The sequence below is a fragment of the Polyodon spathula genome, unplaced genomic scaffold (assembly GCF_017654505.1).
Source record: "Polyodon spathula isolate WHYD16114869_AA unplaced genomic scaffold, ASM1765450v1 scaffolds_1330, whole genome shotgun sequence".
In the NCBI taxonomy this organism is placed as follows: Eukaryota; Metazoa; Chordata; class Actinopteri; order Acipenseriformes; family Polyodontidae; genus Polyodon; species Polyodon spathula.
The window spans coordinates 1-12,063 of record NW_024472812.1 but is presented as its reverse complement, the minus strand read 5'-3'; the positions used below and the strand labels follow the sequence as shown (position 1 = coordinate 12,063).

Genomic DNA, 12,063 nt, shown 5'->3' with positions numbered 1-12,063 from the left:
GTACAAATTTATTTTAATGTGTTCTTCTTTGTTATAGCTGGTGTAATTTAAAACATATTATTAGGACTATAGGCATAACTTTGTTTTGAAACTGTTCTCACAAATCTAGTTAGCACAATTATTTTACTCCCGATTTTTTCTCCAATTAAGAATGTCCAAATATTGTTTTCCCCTCACTGCTGCAATTCTCCTCACAGTCATGACAATTGAAGCATCAGGGGACGTCCTCCAATTTCACGACCAAGCCAGTTTCCTCTTTTAAACCCAAGAACTCGAGAGGTGATGTCAGCGAGCTACCAGCCTCTGGAAGACAAAGGACAGCCCTGTAGGTGTACAGCCAGGACACAAACCAGCGCTCCCCTTACTGTAAGACTCACCCTGCACACCACACGGCCCTGCTTTTACCAGATTTGCCACTCGGGGACCCTTATTTGACAGCATTATAACTTTAAATCAAACTATAAAAAATGAAGGTCAGTTTTGTCTTGAGTTGAGGACATGGAGAAAGACTTCGAGTCAAACTGTTTGTCATTACAATTATTATGTTGAACATTTTTAAGTGTTTAATAGTTTTGGATAAATAGTAGTGGTGAACATCATTGTTAATAAATACATTTTACACAGTATAGGCCAACTGATAGCCCCCCCATTCCCCCGAGTGAGGGCGAGCTCCCATTACCCCCCCCCCCCCCCCCCCAAATAATCTGCGGTGTCACAAAGGAGAAAGACTAACCAGACTTGGTGAAGTTGTCAGCACAAGCAGTGCGTATTCTCTCTGGAGTAGCAGGACTGTCCAGTTGGAATGGGCCTCTCAGGCCTGATTCGGTCCTAGCAGCATAGATGGCATCTTTAATGGCGAAAAACACAGACGAGGCAAGGAAAAGCGGTGGTTCCCCGACAGCCTGCAATGAAGTTAAACAAGTTTAAACCCACTCAGAGCTGACATGCAGTACTAAAAAAATAAAAACCACAACAGTCTCATAATTTACCATTACATTATATAATTTACAATGTTTCAAGTGGCTGGCTTCAATTCCAGGTAGCAGTGCAGTGAAAGAGCAGGTCACCATGATATGCATTTGGGTAAACACATTGCATTCATTCTCCCAACCAATCACATTATAAGACTATCAAATATTTATACCACGTTCTTGCACAAATGGATGACCAAATTTCAAGATAAAAGCAAAATACAGCTGCAGCAAGTCTTTACAATTAAGCCTTTCTGGGGTATCAGTTAATCTGTCTAAAAGCTTACATGTTGATTTCTATCTATCCCTCTGTGATTAAGCTAATGCAGAGATGCAGGGAAGTAAAGTCTTTCTTGAACTTAGACCATCAAAAGGTAAATGCCTGGTTGGTCCATAGTGCTTGGAGTTTCATTAGTTTCCTCAGTTTGTGAGAAAAAAAGTGTCTTTCTAGGCATTTCTAAGTCCAGAACAATATTACCTATTCTTGCTTCGTATTACTCTAAAGTCTGTTTTTTTCAGAGAAACTGGTTGGAGTTAAGTTTGAGAAAAGCCTTGAAAGTCCCTTACCTTGGAAGAGTAAATGGCTTTGCTGTTGGGTGCCTCTCGGAGGAGCGACACATTGAACTCAGTGGGGATGTCACCGAACCCAGGAATCTTGTACATACCAGGCCCTCTTGTGTACAAATTCCCATCTGGAGAATAGCGCAGCTCCTCCAGGGTGAACAGACCAACTCCTTGCATGAATGCACCTTCAATCTTAGAACACCACAAGAACCCAAATATCAAAGTTCCATTATTGTATTCCTCCAGGTATCTCCCTGCTGAAAATACCAGCAACTACTGGCAAGCTGTTGCTGGGAACTAGAATGTACATTAACTAGTTTCTTACCGGGTATCCAGCTAGTTTACAGTAATGAGGCAATAAAGAGAATGTACTTTTTTTACTTTTTTAAACCAGCCCTTTAGTCGGCTTACAATCTTTCAACCAGCGTGACCAGGTGAAAACCAATCACAAGGATCAACCAGTGTTCGCAATAGCTGGAGTTTGAAACAAAAAATCTATTTCTCTTTTTAGTTGTATTTGTTATAAAGAGAAGGGTATTGCAAAATTGTTTAAAACATGACTTACAAATAAATTCTATATTCAATTATACTTTACAAAACCCAAGCCCTGCAATGTTACAGTAGAATAAAAATTAAATTCCATACCTGCCCAATATCTATGGCTGGATTGAGACTGAGGCCAACATCCATTACTATCCAAGTACAGAGGTTCTGGAGAAAAAAGTAAAAAATACTAAACCTTGTTATCTGTGTCTTCACACACATTGTATTACAAAAAGACTCGGGTACTACAACTAAGCATTGCTTTTCCAACTAAATCTAAAAAACTGACAAAGAATGGTCTTGATTATAGATTAGCATCTTATAAATGTACTTTGCATTGTTGACTGTGTTTTGATAATGTGATGTCTCCCAAAGATATTTATTCAAATTACCATCAGATTAATTCAGCAACTCAGTTGAAAACTGGATCCAAAAACGAGTCTCAATTAACAGCACCCAAAACTTAATTACCAACGTAAATAAAAGTTCTACATTCTTTCAGTCTGTTTAACACTTACCTTATGGTCACCAGTTAAACAGTCAATTTCAGTTTCAGAGCAGGCCACTCCATAACTAAAATAATGGAACGGGTTTCCTTCATTCTTCTCAAAGTCATAATTGATACCAGGGGTCCTCAATAAAAAAGAAAAAAATCCTAAATTAAAACACACCTCCAGAATATGAAATATAACTGCACACTGTTATCAAAACCAGCAAGTATGCTATTAATATCAGATCTACTAGGTCAATTTTACTCTGTGTTTCTGATGGTCGTAATAGAAGAACTTCCCACTGCATTACTGGTAAATTTTAAAATCAAAATACTTTTTTAAATGATGTATGCTTTAAAAAAAAAAATTGTTTTGTGGACGTATAAATAAGGCCTTCATATGGAGTTAAAATAACAAACTTACTTGTAATATCCTGTTGCTGACAAACTCACACTGTCCAAATAGGCAGCTTTCACCTGAAAGTTAAAAAGTCCACAGAATTTTACAAAATAAGAACGAGAAGAGTATTCTAGTAACATACATATCCCCCACCACATAAAATCACGTGTACGGCCAAAACATGCTGGGGTGTAATGTTGAAGCCCACGGCTATTTATGAATGTTAACATTACTTGGGTGATGAATGAGCTAAGGCATCATACACAGTTTTACCACAGCTTATAGTAAATTAACCATGTTATATGCTTTATATGCACACATGTTGTAATGCATTATTGGTTTCCCCATTGCATGTTCAGCACTAAAATACACCACTCTACATTGACTAAAAACTACCCCAAGCCATCCCCATAGTGTGGACAGAATAGCACATCATAAAAACGGCTATGAAGAGTTTCAGGGAAAAAGGGCAAGTGATAACCGAAAATAGCCTTAAATAGTTGACTCAATTAGATGTCAGTACCATTACATCCACTGACCACTTTATGCATTTTGCTGCAATGACTACCTGCAGTTGGCATGGAGTGAGGTTGTAGAGGATTATGGCTCCACATGCATTCAAATTTATTTCACAGATGCTCAACTGGATTGAGATCTGGGGATTGAGCTGGCCAAGGAAGATTAATGAAATTTGTTGTATGCAAAGCAATAAAGGATAAAAACAGGTTAGTTTTTAATCTTTTCTAATGTTTTTTTTCTGTTCATAAAGTCACATGAAGTCATAGGAAAAGCAGCAAACGGTTATTGAGATATAGATACTGAACAATTAAATACGTACCATGTATTTTTATATAGAGAAATCTTTTAGTTGTTTAAAAATTGTTACACCTACTACACCTGCCTTGTTCCAGTCTTCCAGATTTGTTAATCTATTGTCAACTGGAATTTGAAAAAGTATTTGGAAACCCTGTGGGCTCCTGACGTTCATTACAAACTGTGGAAGAAGCACTTACCCAAGCTTCCCAAGATCCCTTGGGGTTCTGGTCCCTGTAAGGCTCAAGACGTTTCAATAAAATTTGACAGGCATTCTGTAAGGAATCGAGAGAGAGACAGACTCAGGTCTGAGTAGGAAGAATATCAGTTGCAGATTGCCTAGACAGTAGAATTAATTAATGTACAATAAACTCAAATATATTATAGCACAGGTGCAGTCACAAAGGCCCTTAAAAGGAGCACTATTATCCATCTTAATACTAATTAGCACCTGCAATGCTATCACTGCCCTCCCCCCTTTCTTCTGTTGAAGATTTTTTGGTTCCTTAGAGCTAAAGAGGAAAAGTTGATGCAGATTCCTGGTACCTAGTCATTTATTTTAGTTACAGCTCACCGCAATAGTTTAGCTGCAGTCAGGTGCATGAGGCCTTCAGATACCAGGATGCAGCAGTTTACCCATAATGGTTTATTTCACATAATGAGTGAAATAACACATCATCACAAAATACATTTCTTACATAGATTGCCATCCCATTGAGATCAGAGCTGACTGAAGCTGCTGTTGGAGATGTGTTGGGGACTGTGTTGGTGCTCGTCTCACTGATGTGTATCTTAGAGATGGGGATCTGTAAGACCTTACTGGCAACCTGCAGGAAAACATTTATATTATTGGTATTTACACCGCACCCAAAAAATGTTACACCTGATCTTTATTTGATATATTAAAAAAAATATACTGTATTATCCAAGACCACTTGCGGGTTATCCAGGTCAAAAACGACATTCTTGCTGAAATTTTTATGGAACTAGACTTGGGTCATATTATGAAGCACAAAAACTTGTTAATATAATACTAGGAAGAAAGATTTATTATTGTGTCCCTTACTTTCAACATAAAGCCCTAAATGTTGTAAAAAAGCACCTTCTCTAGAGCTGCTTTTTTATATTGTGATTCAGAACAGCCCCAGGTTCATTTCTCTATTTATCGCTTTTATAGGACAAAAGATAGTTTGTGATGTTGAGAATACACTGTAAAACATTATTATAACTTTATGTAAAGGTGTATTCTTTGAAAGGTATAGTAACTGTCCAAGAACATCCCAGGTTATCTTATGAATCATTTTTAATTAACTTGTTCCAGTTGGTCTTTAACTAGCAAAAACTGTTTTACGATGAAGAAATTAATTTAAGAGAAATAAATGGTTAGCCTTAGTAAAGGTGCAATTGAAATTTGACGGGCAGACAGAGCTGCATGACAAACAAGTCACTACAGCTGCAGAGATGTTTGAGGCCTTGTGATTTAATAAAAATAATTGGTAGCTAGATAGCTTCTAAGATAACTTGTCAGGACTTCATTGCTAATTATTGTTCTGCTTATGTGGTAAAAAAAAAAAATAATAATAATTTTTGAGTGGGAAGGAATACATTTGAATTATGTTTGTACAGGTTTGGGCAGTAGGATATATAGGGATGCATTTAGAACTACTTGTTCCTGAAATAGACAAATAATAAACTGTTTTCCATACCTGAGCCATCTTGGTATGAAGTCCCTGCCCCATTTCAGTGCCACCATGTGTGAGGAGAACCGAGCCATCAGTGTAAATGTGAATCAGTGCTCCTGCCTGTAACATGGAAAGCTTTCTTCACACGTGTACATTCAAAGATGAACTCCTTTATAAGATACATACATACAGTAGCTCTCAAAAGTATTCACCCCCCCCCTTGGACTTTTCCACATTTTATTGTGTTACAACATGGAATCAAAATGGATTTAATTAGGAGTTTTTGCCACTGATCAGCACAAAAAAAGTCCATAATGTCAAAGTGAAAAATAAAATCTACAAATTGTTCTAAATTAATTACAAATACAAAACAGAAAATAATTAATTGCATAAGTATTCACCCCCTTGAGTCAATATTTGGTAGAGGCACCTTTGGCAGCAATTACAGTTGCTGCCAACAATGAGTCTATTTGGATAAGTCTCTACCAGCTCTGCATATCTTGACACTACAATTTTTGCCCATTCTTCTTTGCAAAATTGCTCAAGCTGGATGGGGACCTTTGGTGAACAGCAATTTTCAACTCTTTCCACATATTCTCAATTGGATTGAGGTTCGGGCTTTGACTGGGCCACTCCAGGACATTGACCTTTTTGTTTTTAAGCCACTCCAGTGTGGCTTTGGCTGTATGTTTGGGGTCATTGTCCTGCTGGAAGATGAATCTTCTCCCAAGTCCCAGGTCTCTTGCAGACTTCAGCAGGTTGTCCTCCTGGATTTCTCTGTACTTTCCTGCATTTGCCCTCTATCTTCACGAGCTTTCCAGGCCCTGATGTTGAGAAGCATCCCCATAGCATGATGCTGCCACCACCATGCTTCACAGTAGGCATGGTGTTCTCAGGATGATGTGCGGTGTTAGGCTTGCGCCAAATATAGCGCTTAGCGTTGAGGCAAAAAAGTTATCAGACCACAGAATCTTCTTCCACTTGGTCTCAGAGTCTCCCACGTGCCTTCTGACAAACTCTAGCCGAGATTTGATGTGAGTTTTCTTTTCAACAATGGCTTTCTTTTTGTTACTTTCCCATAAAGGAAAGTTTTGTGAAGCACCTGAGCTATTGTTGCCGTATACACAGTGTCTCCCAGCTCAGCCGTGGAAGACTGGATTTCCTTAAGAGTTGCCATAAGCCTCTTGGTGGCCTCCCTGACTAGTGCCCTTCTCCCCCAGATACTCAGTTTTTGAGGATGGCCTGTTCTAGACAGATTCACAGTTATATTCTCTCCATTTCTTAATAATGGACTTTACTGTGCTCCGGGGGATATTCAATGCCTTGGAAATGTTCTTATATCCTACCCCTGATTGGTGCTTTTGAAGAACCTTATTCCGGATTTGCATTGAATGTTCCTTTTTCTCCATGATGTAGTTTTTGCTAGGAAATGTGCTAACCAACTGTGGGACCTCCCAGAGACAGGTGTATTTAACCTGAAATCATGTGAAACACCTTAATTGGTTGCACCTGAGCTTATTTAGGTGTGTCACAGCAAAGGGGGTGAATACTTATGCAATCAGTTATTTTCTGTTTTATATTTGTAATTAATTTAGAACAATTTGTAGATTTTATTTTTCACTTTGACATTATGGACTTTTTTTTGTGTTGATCAGTGACAAAAACTCCTAATTAAATCCATTTTGATTCCATGTTGTAACACAATAAAATATGGAAAAGTCCAAGGCGGGTGAATACTTTTGAGAGCCACTGTACCCTTTCTTCCAAGGAAATCTCTAATAGTTTCCGAAGATTTAGTTTTTACATTAAATTAAAGATAAATATATGATGTATTTACAATTTGCAAAAAAAATTTGTTTCCTCAGACAAACTTTACAAGAAACGACAGCAGTGAAAATATAAGACAGTCTTTGGAAAGCACTTTATTAGACAATTAAAGCATAGAAAACAAGGTCAACCCTTTAATAATTGTTGTACAGTATGATGTCAATGTGCTTCTCCCTTGGCCTCCCTCGAGGTGTGTGCTTCTAACCCTTATTACCAGACAAAAATAGGGTAACTGTTTATGTTTTAAAAGTAATTCGAATCAGTTACATGTTTCAAATTAAACAATCAGGTTAAAAAAGCAGCAGTAAAGTGTTAAATCTTCAATTGGAAGTTTTTAATGATGTCAAAAACTGAACTGGAAGATTACAGGTCATATTCAGAAAAACACAAACCTGATTCAAGAAGCTCACTGTAAAACTGATTCCAAACTTTGTTGGGATAATGGCAATTCCCCTCTTCTTCCAACGGTGCTGTCTGCAATCCAACAACACATATTATAATTGATTTATAGTAGAAGCCCTTTTATACAAAATATTCTTGAGAAAAAGTTTGATAAGCTGATGTTTGGATATCAGTGAACCACCCCCAGCAGTTGATACTGGTGGAAAATACTGAGGGACAGTCTTCTAGTTTGGTTAAGGGAGCAATTGGGATAAATGTTTCTACTGTTCCACTAATGTTTAACAGTTTATTGCTTTAGGTACCATGGTGGAGATTGGATACTTTGCCATATGAAACTTCATTTATGTACAGTAACTATTATTAAGAGGAATAGTACAGGCTATTTTTATTTTGATCTGTTTTTATCCCATGATATGTGTTCTTAATTATCATGTATTACTGTTCTGCATTCATGAATATTTTGTTTAATAATGCATATTTTACCTTTGTGAGAAAGCCTATAATGCCACAAATATGAAATAACCACTAGGGCTGTACTATAGGTGAAAACTAGTCATTGTTAAAGATTTGCAACAGAAAATATCTTGTGTATACTATAATTTACTTTTATTTATTTTTATATAATTACATATGGTAGTATGTTTACCTTTAATGGATTACTATTTCATGTTTGCCCTGACTTACTGGGTTTTTACTAATTTAGAAACATTTTTAGTTTTGGACTAACTTTTTCATCTGCCAACTAATCAGATTACAGCATGTTTGAGGCAGGTTTTAAAAGTCAGAAGTAGAAAAAAACAAAACATTTAGGCAGAACAGAGGGCAGTGAATAACACTGTGTAACAATTTTTTTTTTTTTTTTTTTTTTTTTTTTTTTGTTCCTGGGTAGTAAGTGTTATTTCCTAATTGCTTATGCCTCAAAAGTATAGAAAATGGCTATTATTCCCCACAAACTTTGCTTTTGTGACCAGGACAGTGATATTTCAAAATATCACTATTTCCAATGGGAAAACGGGCAAATGTGTGTCTTTTCGTTCACATAAAGTCAGAAAAAAAACAACATATGAATCCAAATTAACATGTATTTATACTAAAGTAATACAAAAATGACTACAAAAGATTTAGAAGTGAGTAGTTTTTCGAGATTTACGATTATACTGTAAATAAACTACGACATTTGCTTGACAATGTTCCGAAGGAATTGACATTTGGGATCTTGAACCACAGGATCAATCTGGGGTGTGCGTTACCCACAGACTAGAACGTTAAGGTCAGCCCAATCTCGTGCTCCATGCCACACAGCCAGGTCAATCAAGGTGTGGATGGAGGACCACCAGATCAAGACCCTGTCATGGCCAGCCCAATCTCCAGACCTGAACCCCATTGAAAACCTCTGGAATGTGATCAAGAGGAAGATGGATGGTCACAAGCCATCAAACAAAGCCAAGCTGCTTGAATTTTTGCACCAGGAGTGGCATAAAGTCACCCAACATCAATGTGAAAGACTGGTGGAGAGCATGCCAAGACGCATGAAAGCTGTGCTTGAAAATCAGGGTTATTCCACCAAATATTGATTTCTGAACTCTTCCTAAGTTAAAACATTAGTATTGTGTTGTTTAAAAATGAATATGAACTTATTTTCTTTGCATTATTCGAGGTCTGACAACACTGCATCTTTTTTGTTATTTTGACCAGTTGTCATTTTCTGCAAATAAATGCTCTAAATGACAATATTTTTATTTGGAATTTGGGAGAAATGTTGTCAGTAGTTTATAGAATAAAACAAAAATGTTCATTTTACCCAAACACATACCTATAAATAGTAAAACCAGAGAAACTGATAATTTTGCAGTGGTCTCTTAATTTTTTCCAGAGCTGTATATATATATATATATATATATATATATATATATATATATATATATATATATATATATATATATATATATATATATATAGATATTATATATATATAGATATATATATAGAGAGAGAGAGAGAGAGAGAGAGAGAGAGAGATAGCAGGGAGGGGGTTAAAAATCCTCCCTGCTAAATTCATGTGAGAATACACTGTGGGTGAACGGGCTAATTGTGTTAATTGTTTTTATTGTTTAGTTAATCCGCTGCACCTGGTGCTAATTGTAAATTGGAGCCAGGCGCAGGGTATTTAAGGGAGGCAGCCAGTCTGCTAGGGGCTGCTGAGTGGAGAGCCCGACTCTGTGTGTGTGTGTGTGTGTGTGTGTGTGTGTGTGTGTGTGTGTGTGTGTGTGTGTGTGTGGTGTGTGTGTGTGTGTGAGTGTGTGTGAGAGATGAGAGAGAGAGAGAGAGAGAGAGAGAGAGAGAGAGAGAGAGAGAGAGAGAGAGAGAGAGAGAGAGAGCGAGCGAGCGAGCGAGCAGGCAGGCAGTAAGTCATTGTGTTTAGCTCATGTGTTATGGCGTTTGTTTGTACAAGTAAACGGCTTAGCCGTCCTGCGTATTAGTCAGGGACATATTAATGTTTAGTTAGAGCTCCAGGAGAGAGCTAGGTGTTTGTTTCTGTTTTGTTTGTTTTCATTTTGTATTTATTAAAAGTGCGTGTCAGCGCTTTAAAAATCAATTTCTGTGTGCTGGGTCTGCTTTTAAAGGGGCAACGAACCATGAGAGTTGCAAGGATCTTTCACTATATATATATATATATATGATATATATATATATATATAGGAAAAGTAAAAAAAGCACAGGTGCCTAGCTGCCAAATCAGTGGAGAAAAATGCATTTAAAAAACGTGAAGCACCAAAAAGACCGCTCCGGTAGTTCTAGTGTTAAGACTGCCACAGTCATGGGCACAGTAGCCTTAAAGGTTCATGGTTACATTTCTATTTCAGGGAACCAGGATTATGATAACACTATGTAACACAATTTTTGTTCCTTTGCCATACATTATGGTAACAACAATTTTGTTCCATGGGGAACGGGACTAACGAAAAACCTATTTCCGACATTTCCTGATTGCTTATGCCTCAAAAGTATAGAAAATGGTTATTATTCCCCACAAACTTTGCTTTTGTGACCAGGACAGTGATATTTCAAAATATCACTATTTCCAATGGGAAAATGGGCAAATGTGTGTCTTTTCGTTCACATAAAGTCAGAAAAAAACATATGAATCCAAATTAACATGTATTTATACTAAAGTAATACAAAGATGACTACAAAAGATTTAGAAGTGAGTAGTTTTTCGAGATGACTACAAAAGATTTAGAAGTGAGTAGTTTTTCGAGATTTACAATTATGCTGTATTTACAAGTGATTGCAACTGTGATTGACTGTGATTGCAAGCAAGAAAGCCGCTTTACATGGCAAGCTGAGACAGTTGCCAGATAGATCTTTAATGTAGAGGTCAAACAGGTTGTGGGGTCAAAACCACACCACGTCTGAACGTCAACCCACTTGTACCCGTACTGTGAATGCTTGGACGCTGCTCTGGCATTTTACAGGGTGTCAATGACCCTACTTCATAGGCTCAGATGGCTTAAATGCGGCCACTCAGGGGCCAGACCCAGAGTTGTAGACTTGATGGGTCAGGCTACCACCTTGTCCACCTTGTCTGACTTGGCAAGCTCCATGGCTGGCCACTCAGATGCTGCATTAGAGGTGCTGTTAGTAACACCCTGGCCCGGTCCTGCCTGATTTTCTCCAGACATGGCGAGTGGTGTGAAGGCATACAATGGCCACTGGTGTGCCAAGGCATCTATCGCCAGTGGGTCGATTCTATCTCTTCCCTCCCGAACCACTCCAAAATGAGGTTCAATGCGGGCTAAAAAACTGCTGTTGAACCAGGCTTAGAGAGGGAGTGGCGCATGCGCAGGAGATCCAAAGGAATGGTCTGGAATGCTGCTGTCATCAAGCCCAGAAGTCTTTGGAACGTAAGTGCTCTGTTGAGTTGAAAAAGCTTCAAACAGACGGCTACTTACACACTTTGTTATCCAATAAAGTAGACAGCATGGGTTTTTTGCAATACCTCAGTGGCCTGTTTTGTCAATGGCAAAATCTCTGCTGACAAAGAGAGCTTAACTGCAGGGGATGTGCTATCTGACTCCACCTCCTCACAGGGGAATGCCAGCTCTTGTTATCCTACCTCTTCAGAGGTGGCTATAGACAGCACACCATTCTGCTGCCAGTGCATGCCTGGAGCCTCTTGGAGTACCAAAGGGATGGGGGGGCCAGACAGAGCTGTGTGCTCACGCAACAACTCTGCAAGAATCGTTCCCTGATGGGAAACAGCTGCTCAGAGAACTGCTTGGAGCCGATTTCTTGTATCAGTGATTCTTTTTCTTCCTCTTCCTTGGAGAAGGAGAATTAGAGACAAAGGAGAATGAGGAAGGCCGTGAA

The 12,063-nt window shown here is 38.2% G+C and overlaps 1 protein-coding gene across 1 annotated transcript; it reads right to left on the bottom strand.

Moving 5' to 3' along the window:
• Positions 1-214: 214 nt before the first annotated feature.
• LOC121309560 (xanthine dehydrogenase/oxidase-like) lies at positions 215-11,818 on the bottom strand. The gene is made up of 11 exons (XM_041242546.1): positions 11,810-11,818; positions 7,683-7,764; positions 5,488-5,583; positions 4,480-4,608; positions 3,982-4,056; positions 2,993-3,045; positions 2,597-2,711; positions 2,181-2,246; positions 1,539-1,727; positions 734-902; positions 215-303 (listed from the first exon to the last, which is right to left on the bottom strand). Exons 3-11 carry the CDS (start codon positions 5,518-5,520, stop codon positions 215-217), a joined length of 918 nt encoding a protein of 305 aa, XP_041098480.1. The 5' UTR covers positions 5,521-5,583; positions 7,683-7,764; positions 11,810-11,818.
• Positions 11,819-12,063: the final 245 nt, after the last annotated feature.